The sequence below is a fragment of the Helicoverpa zea genome, chromosome 3, assembly GCF_022581195.2.
Source record: "Helicoverpa zea isolate HzStark_Cry1AcR chromosome 3, ilHelZeax1.1, whole genome shotgun sequence".
NCBI lineage: Eukaryota > Metazoa > Arthropoda > Insecta > Lepidoptera > Noctuidae > Helicoverpa > Helicoverpa zea.
In genome coordinates, this window is record NC_061454.1 from 5,594,406 (window position 1) to 5,610,013 (window position 15,608).

At 39.4% G+C, this 15,608-nt stretch overlaps 1 protein-coding gene across 2 annotated transcripts in view; it reads left to right on the forward strand.

Moving 5' to 3' along the window:
* LOC124645679 (long-chain fatty acid transport protein 4-like) overlaps positions 1-15,608 on the forward strand; it is a 37,759-nt gene that overhangs the window by 20,148 nt on the left and 2,003 nt on the right. The window contains exons 2-12 of one of the 2 annotated variants that reach the window (XM_047185529.1): positions 864-1,027; positions 8,654-8,907; positions 9,180-9,330; positions 12,637-12,874; positions 13,148-13,397; positions 13,628-13,829; positions 14,131-14,241; positions 14,585-14,666; positions 14,748-14,878; positions 15,011-15,161; positions 15,396-15,553. In XM_047185529.1, the coding sequence (XP_047041485.1) occupies positions 959-1,027; positions 8,654-8,907; positions 9,180-9,330; positions 12,637-12,874; positions 13,148-13,397; positions 13,628-13,829; positions 14,131-14,241; positions 14,585-14,666; positions 14,748-14,878; positions 15,011-15,161; positions 15,396-15,553 (1,797 nt within the window). In that variant the 5' untranslated portion in view covers positions 864-958. Of the gene's footprint in view, positions 1-863; positions 1,028-7,891; positions 8,062-8,653; positions 8,908-9,179; positions 9,331-12,636; positions 12,875-13,147; positions 13,398-13,627; positions 13,830-14,130; positions 14,242-14,584; positions 14,667-14,747; positions 14,879-15,010; positions 15,162-15,395; positions 15,554-15,608 lie in introns of those variants that run through there. The other variant, XM_047185530.1, reaches the window with a different exon arrangement.

Sequence of the window (15,608 nt, forward strand, 5' to 3'; positions counted from 1 at the left end):
ATATACGTATGTACGTAACCGCAGTCGCTTCTTCCGCATTTACTGTCATTACGAAATCATCGGCCTAGCGTTTTCCCAACTATGTTGGGTTCGGCGTTAATACTAACCGGGTACAGCTGAGTATCAGTGCTTCATATGAAGCGACTGCCCATCTGACCTCCTCAACCCAGTTACCCGGGAAATCTAAGACCCTGTGGTAAGAGTGGTTGTCAACTATCGTTATGAAATACGGTAAACAAATCATATCATCACATAATGAGTGTAAGGTGCACCACTATTGTCATGTGTGTTGCAAGATGCAAGATATCTGTGTTGCATCACATGCAATAGCAGTAAATGTGACAGTTACGGCGTTCGATACATAACTATTGGGTATAAATGCTACAAAGTAACATGTTTGACAGTTCTGTAAGTTTGAAGCGCCGCCAGCCAAAAATTGTTGATCGCCACAACAACAGTCGTCACTCTATGGTCGGTAAGAAAAGCAAGTAGGTACATTTCTGAACCTCACGGGCTTATCAATTTTTAAGTCCTTTCAGAAGTAGTGAGAGAGTACAGAAGTACATATTTTCCCTTGAAATAAGCGCTTTATTTAGCCTAGAGAACCTTCTAACAGCAAAGAATTAACTCACTCGTTTTAACGATGACAGAAAAAAACAATCGGAGCAATCGATACAACAGTTACGTATCGGATCAACGCCCATTTTTCATATGCATTACTAACAGACAGTTAAATTGTATTTATTTGCATATGTGTATATCAATCTTTGATTATGCGTGGATGACATTTGTCGTATTGTTGTTATGTAGATTACAACATTGGCTTTTATTATTTGTTAATCAAACAATTTTGGTTGTTTCAGGTGGCAAGAAAATAGAGCTGTAAAAGAAAATGGACTTTAAAAACTTATAAAATAACGTTCAATTTAAAACACGCAATCAAGAAAAGTAGTGCAAAATGTCGAATGTCGAGATGGTAGTCGACAACAATATGAATAAGACTGACTTCGGGAACCACAAGTTTGAGGTAAATGAGTCTTTTAGTTTATTTAAGTATTCCTTTCAGTTCAGGTAATTTATCCTTCTAGATATCACTCCCACGATACAAAGATTCGAATGATATTATTGCGAAAATTCGTTAAACCGAAAAATATCGTGCGTCACAAAAACGTCAATCGAATCTTCATATCACTCCGGGGAGGCTATTAGACTACATCTACTAGCCTACATCTAATAGCCTCCCCGGAGTGATATGAAGATTCGATTGACGTTTTTGTGACGCACGATATTTTTCGGTTTAACGAATTTTCGCAATAATATCATTCGAATCTTTGTATCGCTCCCGCCTCGCAACACAACAGGCCAGCAACGCAGCAACTAAAATGATAAAATCTGACTTTAGTTAGGTCCACACAGATTTGCAAGCCTGTATGTAGACAAAAAACTATCGTCGTAGCGTCGCAAAGAGGATGGTCTTCTTTGAAAGCTTTCTGAAAGATCTTCTGGTTTCATGTGCAAATGAATTTCACCCCTAGGGTGGTATACCATATTTTTAGAAGATTTTCTTGCGTGATATAGATACAATAATTCAAACTATTTGTCTATATTAATTTTGGAAGACTTCACATGTGTTTATTAGTTAATTGCTACTACCTATAGCATTAATTAAATACTGAGTCTCTCACATTCATTAGTTAAGCTCCACCCATCCATGGACGAACTATTTAAAAACGGGTTGTCATGATAAGAAGTTGCACTATAAAGCTTTTTTGCAACTCAGTACGGGTTTTACTAATTAATTCCGTTTTTGTCTAATCTTAGAAGTATAGCTACTTAATATATAGTTTTTTTCATAATTTCGTGCGTCATATTCGCGTTTTTTAAGATGCGTTAGGTATTTCTTATAAAACTAAGAATTAATTAACTTTTGGCAAATAAGTATAGATTGTAGTGTCAGTTTCACTCGAACGTTTTTTTTACGTAATTTTGGAAATTGATATTTTATTCAAAATATTTTTTCTGACAAGGAAATACTCAAGTTCAAGGCACAAAATCATATGCGTCATAAATCACAAAAGACTTAAGAATGTGGTTATTTATGAACAAGACGTTTTGTTAAAAAAGTTGCTAACATAACGAGTGCGTAAGATGACTTTTTAATTTGATAATGTTTACGTTTACGTTAATTATACTTATTTACATTAAAAAAAAAAAAACCTAAAAGAAAAAATCGTTCAAAAAGAAAAATCTCAAATTGAAACAACTATTTGTTTTAAAAACTGAACGTGAAATTTCATAGTTGTTTTGTGAACACTAACTTTTAGGTTTTTTTTTAAATGTAAATAAGTATAATTATTGAACTATTGTTGTTCTTAAACGTATTGTTAAGAAATAATAGGTAATTACTAAGTACTTACAATGATTTTACGACGTATTTATGTAGTCGTTCGGTCAACCTTTATAGAAATTTAACACCTACGTATTTGTTGTTTTGGTTAAACACCTTTAGTGGCGCAGGTACTCCATGGGTTTTGTACAAAATATTATAAGAAGACATGAAAAATAAAGATATATGTATTGCCAATTTTCCTGTTGGCGCCTGTGGACAGGTGCAGGCGCACAGGTGTTAGATACTTCAGGAAAACCCACGGAAAGCCATTCTCTCTATCGCTTACCTACTTAGCAGATTGACGACTTCTTTTTCTTTTTAAAATATAAAAACATCTTTAAAAATAGAACCTTTTGTTGGCATTAACAACAATTCAGTACAAAAACGAGAGCAAACATTATAAAGCAACATTGGAACAGTGCAATTTATTACGAGATGCATTCATTATAAATGGATTAGGTACATTTTTTTATTATATGACTATATGATTATATGACTACCTATCTATGTGGAGGCATAATACTATTAAAGATAGAAGGTACAGATATTAACACGTTGTCTTTTCTTTGGTTATCTCACAAATCTTTACGCACATTAAAATTAAAACTTGTTTTTTGGCAGCCTAATTTATCTTAACTTTGCTTTACATATTTCTCTGAATCAAGGTTCAAAGTTAACACTGTTCTTAATTGAGAGTTACCTTGAAAAGTTATCCAACAAGATTGCCAGTTACAGGCCCGCCGCTAGCTGTTTATTCGCCCGCGTGCAAAACTGATTATGCCGCCCTACGACTACATATCATACTGGGTTTTGTCAACAAAATATATAGGGGTGTGGGGAGGTCCAGGGGATCCGGACCCCCCCCGTCCATTCATATCCATTTTTTTGTCCAACAGAAAAAAAATATGTATATGTACCGCTCTGATTGCAGAAAACCCACCCACTTTTGGATATATAAATATTGCAATACATAACATACATTACACATAACTTTTTATTTATTTGAAATGCTCTAAGACTTAGAGTAACCTAAGAAGTCCTGGGTTAGCCCATAAGCAAACTAAGCAATTGCTTAGGGCATCAATGCAGAGTAATCATTACCCAAGTGGCCCCTATGTTTTAAAAGATTGTGATTAATAGGTAGGTACCAACATATATCAAAGTGCTTAGAACAGATTATGGGTAACTTAAACTAACGAACTTAAATATCTATAGCAATTTTTAAATTCAGTAAAATATGTTATTTATTTACGGTTTCCCGTTGAAAAAGTCAACGCATAAGACATTTTCCATATGTAAAGAATGCGCGAGCGAAGCGAGCGCGAAAATTTTTTAGTTTAAGGGCACAAATCAAATAAAAACCACTGTAAATTAACAAAGCAAAGTCAAAAAGTAAGATACGTACAGAAATGAAGTGCAAATGTATATGAAGTCGCGGGCGAAGCTAGCGCGATTTTTTCATCATATACAGAAATGAAGTGCGAATGTATATGAAGTCGCGAGCGAAGCGAGTGCGATTTTTTCCTTAGATTTTTCATGAAGTAAACATATCATGAAAAGGTTAAGTGTTCAAAAAGCTATAACGGACGTGCGCGAAAAAAGATTTTTCGGAATTGAATGCCTCAACTATTAAACAAAGATAAATTGTGATATCTGACATGGAGCCGCGAGCGCAGCGAGCGCGAATTTTTTTGGGGATTCAAAGGGTGAATCCGGCAAAATTGACAGGAGACGACAAAAGCGAGGGCGGCTTTTTCTGAAATTTTATTGTTAATCTACTCATCTATTTTTATTACGTAATTGCGATTTAATTTTGCTGTATTGTTTAATTTTGCCGCCCGGGGAATTTGCCTCCCCTGCCCTCCCCCCCACGCTACGCTAATGGTTGATCTTAAATCGTTTTAATATTTTTTAATTTTGAAAATGATCTTTCAAGAGATGTTACTGAAACCGGCAGTGCAAGTAATATTCTTAGCGCTATTGCTGTGTTCGGAAATATTGAAATCAAATCATTGGTAAAAAGATGTATTTTTTTAATATTACATGATAAGTCGCTCGATTTGCCGCCTCCTAGGACGTGCCGCCCGCGTGCGGTGCACGCCTTGCACGTCCGCTTACGGCGGGCCTGGCCAGTTACCCATATTCAATATAGAGGTTTTATTTAAAACTAGCTGATCCGGCGAACTTCGAACCGCCTAATTTGCAATTTTTCTTTATTTGCTCACCGTTTAGACCTACCCTGGACTACGACTGTAGCATCTAAGCAAGATGCTCATAAGCGTACTACGCAGGCCTGAATAGGACTGTATTTAATAAAAACGCTTCAGCAAGATTGTAAAAGTATTTGTAATCTGTCATACCATTTTTGACGGAGAAAAATTAATAAAATATAAAATAAAACACGCACACAAAAAGGTAGGAAGGTATAAAGGTTTTAGTCCGCCACATGTTCCCCCCGGCCAGACCGTGACTACGGTCGATAAAAATCGGGGAACTTTACACGACGCCCGCTTCTCGTTATTTTCGCCCCAGATGTCGTATTGGTGTTAGTAGTGTCAGCTCTTGTGATTTCATGCTGCGCCTCATCACGTGCTATGAAAGCTGGTTTGAGGCGGTCGACTGACACGTTGCTTGGCTTTCCCCGTATCTCGATCGTGAAATATTTTTCATGCCTCTGTAGAACCTTGTAGGGCCCCGCGTACGGTGGTTCCAGTGAACGTCGTACATGGTCTCGACGGAGGAAGACGTGGGAGCAGGAATGAAGATCTCGCGGCACGTAGAAGGGCGACGTGCTATGCCATGCTGCAGGTTTCGGAGTGAGGCTGGCCATGTGACGTCGTAAACGATTTGCGTACTCGGTGACGTCAGCTGTGGTGAAATCTACTTGCATAGATATGAACTGACCGGGAAGCTGTAGTGCTTCCCCGTAGACGAGCTCGGCTGGCGTAGCTTGGATGTCTTCTTTCCACGAGTTACGCATGCCGAGTAGTACCAGTGGAAGAGCTTCCGTCCACTGCGAAGAGGTGTGGCACATGATGGCGGCTTTCAGCTGCCGATGCAGCCGTTCCACCATGCCATTCGCTGCTGGATGGTAGGCAGTGGTGCGAAGATGCTCTGCCCCCAGCAAGGCAGAGAGAGCTTTGAACAGGTGACTCTCGAATTGGCGGCCACGGTCAGTGGTCACCCGTGCCGGACAGCCGAAGCGGGCCACCCAATTGGCCACCAGCGCTGCTGCGCAGGCCTCCGCCGTGATGTCCTTCAAGGGGTAAGCCTCGGGCCATCGAGTGAATCTATCGATGACGGTAAGACAATACCTGTAATCAGACGAAGGGGTTAACGGTCCTACGATGTCGAGGTGGATGTGAGCGAAGCGAGAGGATGGGGTTAGGTAAGAGGAAGGTGGGGATTTGGTATGGCGAGTGACTTTAGAAGTCTGACATGGCAAACACTGCCTCGCCCACTCTCTACAGTCTTTGCGGATCCCTGGCCACACATAGCTTTGCGTCACCAGTCGCACTGTAGCTGAACATCCAGGGTGATGCAAATTGTGCAACGATTCAAAGGCTTGCTTCCGGAGTTGTGGTGTCAAATACGGTCGGGGCGTAGCCGAGCTAGTGTCACATAGAACTTGTGCGTTGCCAGTTGGTGTAGCAACCTTTTCCAGCTTCAGTGAGGACCCATTTCGAATGAGGTCTTGCAGTTCTGGATCTGTTTCCTGGAATTTTGCAAGATCTTCAAAGTTTATTGTCGGTGACACTTCCTCGATTCGTGACAATGCATCAGCAACCACATTTTCCTTGCCCGGGATATACCTTATATCGGTAGTAAATTGCCCTATAAAGTCTAGGTATCTGAATTGCCTTGGTGAATAGCTGTCTCTGTTCGACTTGAAAGCAAACATCAGTGGTTTATGGTCGGTGAAGATCGCGAAGTCTCTTGCCTCGACCATATGTCGAAAGTACTTCACTGCTTCATATACCGCTAACAACTCGCGGTCGTACGGGCTGTATTTTCTTTGAGCACCATTTAGTTTGTGCGAATAAAAGGCTAGAGATTCCCAGTTAGCTTCTCTTCGCTGTTGCAGGACAGCGCCGATAGCAGTATCAGACGCGTCAGTAACGATGGCCAACTCAGCTGAAGGATCCGGATGAGCCAGTAGGGTTGCGTTGGATAATGAAGTCTTGGATAGCCTGTATCTTGGTACTTAGAGGTTTTGTTCCTGCAGCTGACACATGGTATCCTAGAAACGTTACCTCTGACTGTCCGAGGTGACACTTTGAAGTGTTTACCACTACCCCGTATTCTCTTAAACGGGCGAATAACTGCCGTAAATGCCGCTCGTGCTGTTCATGGGTCTGCGAGAATACTAGGATATCGTCGATATACCCATAACAAAACTCTAAACCGAGCAGCACTTCATCGATGAACCTTTGGAATGTCTGAGCGGCGTTCCTTAAACCAAAGGTCATAAATGGAAACTCGTAAAGACCGAAAGGCGTAGTGATGGCGGTCTTCGGAATGTCGTCTGGATTTGTTCTTATCTGATTATAGGCTTTGACAAGATCTATGGTGGAGAATACTGTGCACCCTGATAGCTGGTAGGAGAAATCGTGGATGTGGCGTATAGGATACCTGTCTGGTATCGTCCTAGCATTTAGTGCCCTGTGATCTATTCAAACACAAGCGGTGAGCGATTTTACAAAAATGTCGGAGCCAGAAATTTTTTCCGACGCTGACAGTAAGTGCGAAGTATCGAAAGTCGGACTTCCAATGCGTTGTCCGCCCTTTTGTCCGGAAGAACCAGCTGTATGGTTCGCCCAAATAGAGGGCCAGTTTGTCCTAGGAAGAATAAGTAGCGATACGACAAAATTCTATACCGTGGTTACTCAACTAGAAACGAAGTACGCAATGCAGGTTAAAGACATTATCACGTCGGGGTCACCAATGTAGCATCTAAGCAAGATGCTCATAAGCGTACTACGCAGGCCTGAATAGGACTGTATTTAATAAAAACGCTTCAGCAAGATTGTAAAAGTATTTGTAATCTGTCAGACCATTTTTGACGGAGAAAAATTAATAAAATATAAAATAAAACACGCACACAAAAAGGTAGGAAGGTATAAAGGTTTTAGTCCGCCACACGACAAACATTTTAAAACTAAAATCAGCTCAATCGGCCCAGCTGTTCTCGAGTTTTAATCAGACTAACGAACAACAATTCATTTTTATTTATATAGTACAAAATTAAAGCCATTTAGGTAATCGCTGAAAAGTACTGAAAAGTAGACACAATTAAGTTACCACCTCGGAGTTCAAGTAAAAACATGTTTAAAATCCAAAATTCCAAACGTTAAACTCGTCAAAATTGCTATTTATATGTTCACTATTGTTTACCTTATATCATAAAACTACGTCAAGGTAGTTTTTCTCATGCAGGCAGCAGTACGGGGTTATTAAGATCATAATTCTATTATTCATTAGTGTTTTCCGGTTTTAAGTCGCAGTGTTCGTAAGACTCGCGTGGTTACAGGTTGCAAATTATTGAAGAGATAATTCTGTAAGAAAAGTCTGAATCTGTGTGTATTTAGGTTTTTGTGTGCATTCAATGTGTTGTTTTGTTTTATACTTAAAAGTATACAAATACACGGTGTCCATTTTCCCTTTCATTTTAGGTAAGTATGTTTTGTAGATTCAAAGGTTGCTAACGATTGTGTAGTAACCCAATTTTTGGTTGTTTTCTCAATTAATTGCCATCGTGTCTGAGGGATAAGGTTATCTGTACTTAATTATATAAAGTTGAAGGGTATGTTTCTTAAGCGAGGGAAGCCACTGGCTTTTACTTTTTATCCGAGATCCTACAGGACACGGATGCATACAAAAGCTGATCTTTAGCATAAAAAATACAAGACATAGGTAGGTACTGCATGCTCAAGATCTCCATTATTTATTAGTCATTCATAGTTAATTGCTTCAATTTATTATTCAACTGTACGTACTAGTTTCTGATAAACTAAGACGGATATGATACGCCGTAATTTAGACCGGATGTTTAAAATCTAACGAAGTCAAGAACAAATCATCTCAAGCGGCAATTAGCACTAAAATCCTAAATTGCAAAGTCCATAAAATAATCCAGTGATAACCGGACAGTCTTATCATGTACCGTAGCGTACACTCATGAATATTTTGTTTATCCGATAAACTGAGTCAGTAGCTGTCAGTCGCGTAGGCAACTGCTACACGAGTTTTTATTTTATTTTTCAGTTGAAGAACGGTGACGCTGACTTAGAAAAAGGAAGAAGTAGATCTGTGAAGACTTCTTCGAATATACCTTGGAGTAAAATTGCCATCGCGATGTTCGCGTTGGGCGTCCTGGCTGGCGCGTGCGCCGTCACCTGGGTGTTCCAGGATTGGCAGACCAGTTTACAAGTGTTCGCTATATTAGCTGTAGTGTACTGCATAGCGTTCTATTGGAGATGGATATACGTAGCCATCAGAACAGCGCCCAGAGATTTCTCGTAAGTGTTTATATTATTTCAAGTTTGTTTTAGTTACGAATGTGATTGTTTGAGTGCTTGGTGTGACATGTTTCATGAAAGTTTATATCAATACCATAACAACAGAAAGATTTACGTACGTGGGATGTATGTAGGTACTAAAGTACGTACCTATTTCAATTGATTTCTAAGCTGAGAAAGCGTTTGATATTTTCTCATCCGGTATATCGACCATCCGTTTTACATGGGGATTGAAAGGGCCGATTTCAAACAAGTTTTCTTTTCTGTTACAGAGCTCTGTATTGCTACTTCAAAATTTTGAGGCTGACGAAGAATTTCACAAATAAGAATTGGTCGATGCCGGACATCTTCCATCAATTGGTGATCAAACATCCGAACAAGGCTTGCTTCTTGTTCGAAGATGAGACCTGGACATTCCAGCAGGTAAACACTTATATTTATCTTTAGGTATCTTTGGAGCTTGGGATATTCACGCGAGGTGATGCGCCGTAACTTCATTTGTTTTATAGCACCATTTCCTCGTCAAGTCAGAGTGCACCTTGCTGTGCAGTTACATGCCATGTGCACATTTGCTAGATAGGTAGTTGTGGAGTAAATTATTGTCCATGCGTCCTTAGGTATTGGCGTCATTTATTTAGTTACAATCTCAAGAATGACATCATTTTGCGTAAAGTCACCAGTGGTGATTGTGATTTATCTAATATCTAATTAATCCACGTACTCAGTGGTAAGTACCTAGAAACTATTACTTAGAACAGAGATAAGTAGCAGAAGTAAGATTAACGCCACACGCGGAAAATCCGCGTGTGGCGTTAATCTTACTAAACGTTAATGTTAAGGAAAAACGGGTCCATGTTCAGGAAATATTCATTACTAGCTTCCTCCCGCGGCTTCGCCCGCGTGGTGTGTTGATAAAAAGTAGCCTATGTGTTAATCCAGGGTATCACCTATCTACATACCAAATTTCAATCAAATTGGTCCAGCTGTTTTTGCGTGATTGAATAACAAACATACATCCATACATTCTCACAAACTTTCACATTTATAATATAAGTAGGATTTTATATGAACCTGTGTATTATCGTGATCTTAAAGCAGTGCAGGCGTGCCGAGAATGAGAACACGCCAATTTCCGTCACTTGACGTTAATAACTTCCGACGGAAAGCCATAAAAGGCCTTTCAAATATTGCTCCTGTCACTTTAACCCGGATCATATTTTGCACAAGTGGGTTAACTTAAACACGCCATTTTCTTTTCAGTAATGTTTTCCCACGATGTGAATTAAGACTGAACAAAATCTACCTGCGATTAGAATCGGTCATTGACTCGGAATTTTTATTTTAAGCTATTGCATAGCTTCTATCGCAGGCCTTGAGCGCGGGGACCAAATCCAGAAATTCCGTAACGAAAAAACCTCACGCTCCCCACTCCGACGGGCACGGAGGTGTGGCTTGAAGGCCGTGCATCGTCTAACGTCGTGTCAGTTCGGCAGTCTTCGACACGGCGCTGTGTGTCGTGCGATTAGACGTATTGTACGACTTTACGGAACTCGCCCGAATCGAGACGAGTTGCTCCGAAATCGGACGAATACATAATCAGCTGTTTGTGAGAAAGTATAGTAAGTTCAACTCAGTCTTGCGCGCGGCCTTATGTGTGGGTAACCCTTGTACATACACAGTGACTTTGTGTGCGTGACAAGAGGTACAGTCGGGTACAAATGATGAATTTTCGGATTCGCTACTCTCACCAAGGTAAATTATAAATTTTGACTCCATGTCAAAATGTCTATAGTATTTTTCTTTTTTCTTTTGTACATGTCGACAAGTATTACCCAACATCCCTTCATCAATATGACTTAAACGTTCATTTATGAGTTTCATTATTTCCGTCTTATTTTGGTCGACATTATGCGAAGCAATATTATTTTTTAAAATTCTTACATTATTATACTAGATTATACGTTTTTTTACAATCTTAGTCCACACTTTTATTTATTGTCCGCGTACCCCGAGATCTAGAAAATATGTAAGGAGTATTTAATTGATCTTAGATATTTCACCTCATTTATTTCTTAGATACTGTCAACGTCAATTTGAAAAAACTTATGAGAAAATAATGAAAAACTGTAAAATGTAATAATAAAAAGCTTTGAATGTTGTTTCATTTTTTGAAACGCTACCTGACTCCTTAAACATTTTCTCCGTGAAGAACTAGACATTTTCGTAAACGACTGTACCCATAACAAAAAGCGATAAGAACACGTCATGCTCGGACGACGTCACTGTCACACGAATGAAAGTTGTATATTTACAAGCCGACGCACACATAGGGCCGCGCGCAAATCTGAGTTGAACTATCTATATATAGGTGTATAAGTATTTATCTACAACAGTGAACGGCTGTACTTGTAAAATTTGAAATCTATACTTATAATAAATGTGTAGAGAGGTCAATTCTGTACATTGAATATATTTCCAAAATAACTATTAGGGGGTGATTAGTGATCGATACTGATGCCAAAAATGCAATCAGTAAAATTTTTGTCTGTCTGTCTGTATGTTCGTTATGGAAACAAAAACTACTGGACGGATTTTAATGAAACTTGGCACAAATATTCTTCATACTCCTGGGCAGGTTATAGGATACTTTCCATCACGCTACGATCAATAGGAGCAGAGCAGTGAAGGTAAATGTTGGGAAAACGGGAGAAGTTACTCCATTTTTTAAACTTCCGTCGCGTGTGCAGCCTTAATGGTTACAGCTACACAGAAACCATGTACGACGGAAATATTCTTCATAAAATTATGTAAAAAATATCCCATGGCAGCATATGTCTATCTTTTATGGTTGACTCACAATAACACGTAAAACTCTCGGTAGCTTAGCAGTTCGGAGCTTTCTGATTATATTTGTCTACTATTTCGTTTATAACACTCTCACTAATTAAACATAGTTAACAGTATTATCTATTAATTAAAAAAAGAATGATTTAAATCGGTAAAGAAACACCAAAGTTATACATGAAAAACGGTAATAAGCCACCGTGCGTGAATACTGAATCACGCACGCTATAAGAATCATTTTTGTGCAACGGTCGCCGCGCTCGACGCGACTCGCGGCGCGATGGCTGCGCGAGCTTCATACAATATTGGCTGTTGGTGCGATTGATGCGAATAGACGTTCAGAGCGTTCAACCTTATTGCGCGACTTTTAGGTTTTAAATAATTTATTTTTAACTTTCTTTTGTTGTTATTTTATAAAATAGGTTGGTATCTATTAGTTATTTTTGTCTTTAAATATTCGTTCAAATTACAAATTATTAATAGTTTACATTTTATTACTTAAAGAAGCAGTAAGTACGCATAGATTTAGATAATTGGAGGGGCTGGTGTTTATTATTTCTTCCTCTCTTTGCACAAAGTCCGACTCTAACGCGGACGAAGTCGCTGGCAGAAGCTAGTAAAAAATAAATAATTATAATTGCATAAGTTGATACAGAATGCTATGCAATAGCTTTACCGCGGCAGTCCCCGAGTGCCACACGTATTTTTTTTATTTATTTCTTAACCTTCGCAAGCTTTGTTTTACATCTTTTGTGAGGCAGGCCTTGTATGACCTGAAGTCTTTTGAATCGTAGCTCTTACGAACATCGTACAAAGAAGGTACTTAACCACCACGTATTCTGGCAGAAATATTTTTTATTAATAACTTCCAATTCTCAATTTCAGGTGGAAGAATTCAGCTTAAGAACATCAGCGGTCTTAAAAGCTAAAGGGGTGAAGCGTGGAGACACGGTCGCCGTGATGATAGGCAACTGTCCTGAGATGCCGTCCATCTGGCTGGGAGCCACGAGGATAGGAGCAGTCTGCCCCCTCATCAACACCAACCAGACAGGCAACACGTTACTGCACTCCATCAACATCGCCAAGTGTGATGTGGTCATCTACAGCGACGAGTTCCAAACAGGTTCGTGGATTACGTAATATGTAGGTAGTTTTATTGCTATCAATCTTTTATACTTATTAAAATTTTTGACTTTGAAAAACTGGTTGTTCAAAATATGTGTCGAAAACAAGGGTCAAAGTCAAACCATTAATTATGCAGCTTTGCTTATTAAAATGATACATTAAACGGCCTCTTATAAATTTGTACTCGTCTGGAGAATCAGTGAACGTGGCCCTAATCTTAATTAACATTCCTCCAAGCACTTATTCTCAAATTATTCTTATTCTCTTCCAGCATTCCAGGACATATCAAAAGAGATGAACCCTTCAATCAAGCTGTTCAAGTTCACCCGTCGCCCCCTCAACACGTCTCCCGATGCTGTGAGGGTGGCGGAATCTGAAAACGACTTCACTGCAATGCTGGAATGTACGAACCCAGCTCCTTGGACACAGTCAGATAGTGAAGGCTTCAATGGGAAACTGCTCTACATCTACACTTCTGGAACCACTGGATTACCGAAAGCAGCCGTTATTTCCTCCTCACGGTACGTGAGCTCTAATATAATTGGATACAATCGTTACTACATACTTAATTACGAGTTTAAAGCACCCTAATTACATAACTCAATGTTTACCATGTCAGGGTGATACCATTCATTTAGACACTCCAAATTCAATGTAAAACCAGTTCAACATCGTTTAGCCTCATTTACATATATCGTTGAGACAAAATAATGGTTCAATCCGATAATCACCACTTTCATTTCATTTTCAGTATGGTGTTCATGGCATCGGGCGTCCACTATCTTGGCAGCTTGCGAACAAGTGACGTCATCTACTGTCCCATGCCTCTGTACCACTCCGCCGGCGGCTGCATCACGATGGGCCAATCCTTCATATTCGGCTGCACCGTCGTCATCAGGACCAAATTCTCGGCTTCGAACTACTTCCCCGACTGCATCAAATACAATGCCACGGTGAGAGAAAGCTCGGTGAAACTTTCACTGCACTAATGTGCCACAAAGCGCAAGCAGATGCAGAGAAATCAAAACTTTATGCGCTTGCACAGGTCGATCGTTAACAATGAATTACTGCGGAGATACAGGAGAAAGTTTGGGATATGATGTTTAACTTTAGCTTAAGCATCATGGCGTCTTTGTTTGTGATTTCTACAATACAATACACTTCTATAAACATCTTTAGTAAATGTTCGTTATGGCTGTAATTTCAACGAGAAAAGCTTTCACAAGTTTAAAACTCATTTTCTTCCAACATTAGGCTGCCCACTACATTGGAGAGATGTGTCGCTACGTGTTGGCGACTCCGCCCGCAGCCACAGACACGCAACACAAAGTACGAACAGTCTACGGAAATGGAATGAGGCCAGCGGTAAGATTATTATGCCATTATTTCTTGCATTACCTATGGTGAAAGTCGAAATGTCGATCGGTGGAATGGAGCAGTTGTATGGTGGTTTTTGCCATTGCTGTTGTATTGAATGAGTGTGACAGCATTTATACTAACACTGATCATCATAAATTATTTTCGCAACTAGGATACTTTTCATTGTATGAAACTGAAACGCTGAGTGTGGATAGTGCTGCACCGGGGCTTGTGGGACTACCACGGGCAAATATTGTATTATGCTCAATAGAAGGCATATTTCCCCTGATGCTGAAGGAGAAAAAATTGTTACTTGTATATAACAAGATGTTGTTATTTTTTTTTTCAGATTTGGACCGAATTTGTTAAACGTTTCAATATCAAGAAGGTTGTTGAATTCTACGGTGCTACTGAAGGAAATGCGAATATAGGTAGGATGCAACTGAATTGCAGACCTAAAAAAAAGTTTTACTTAAAAAGGTCTCGGTAATAAAATATTTCTTTGGTTTCAGTTAATATTGATAACAAAACTGGAGCCATCGGTTTCGTGTCCAGAATTATACCAGCGGTGTATCCCATCGCCATTCTCAAAGTAGACCCTGAAACCGGAGAGCCAGTTAGGAACAAGAAAGGATTATGTCAGGTTAGTAGAGCCTATTAAATTATTATCAAAACAACCTCATACCATATTGCTTTTCGAACTTTTAAGGGGGTAAAATCTTTGCTACTGACGTATCATTTATCCTGACTAATTCAAATATTTTTTCATTTTTAGTTGGCAGCACCCAACGAGCCGGGTGTATTCATAGGAAAAATCAAACCGAATAACCCATCAAGGGCGTTTTTGGGTTACGTGGATAAAGCTGCTTCAGACAAAAAGATTGTCAGGGACGTGTTCAATTATGGAGACTCAGCATTTATTTCAGGTTAGTTAAAGTGTCATATTTCTCTGGGTGTTAAATCCTTCGATTAGGTAAACCTAACTGTATAGTTTAGAACCCTGTAGAATCGGAAGACCGTTCTGATATTTTATTTAGGTCTTTTTTGCATTTTCGAAGGGTTTTTCGAAAGAGGAGAGTTTCTAAAATAATTCCAATTTTTATTACACCATATGTACTAAACTGCATATAGGGCTTTAATAATTTTATTGTTTTTCGCAGGGGACATCTTAACGGCTGACGAGTTTGGCTACCTGTACTTCATGGACCGAACGGGTGACACGTTCAGGTGGCGAGGAGAAAACGTATCTACTACTGAAGTGGAGTCTGCAATCTCCAGGGTCACTAACCAGAGGGATGCAGTCGTTTATGGTGTTGAGGTAAGAACAATATTTGTCAATAAGCAAAGATTTGACTGTTTTATATTGGCCAACC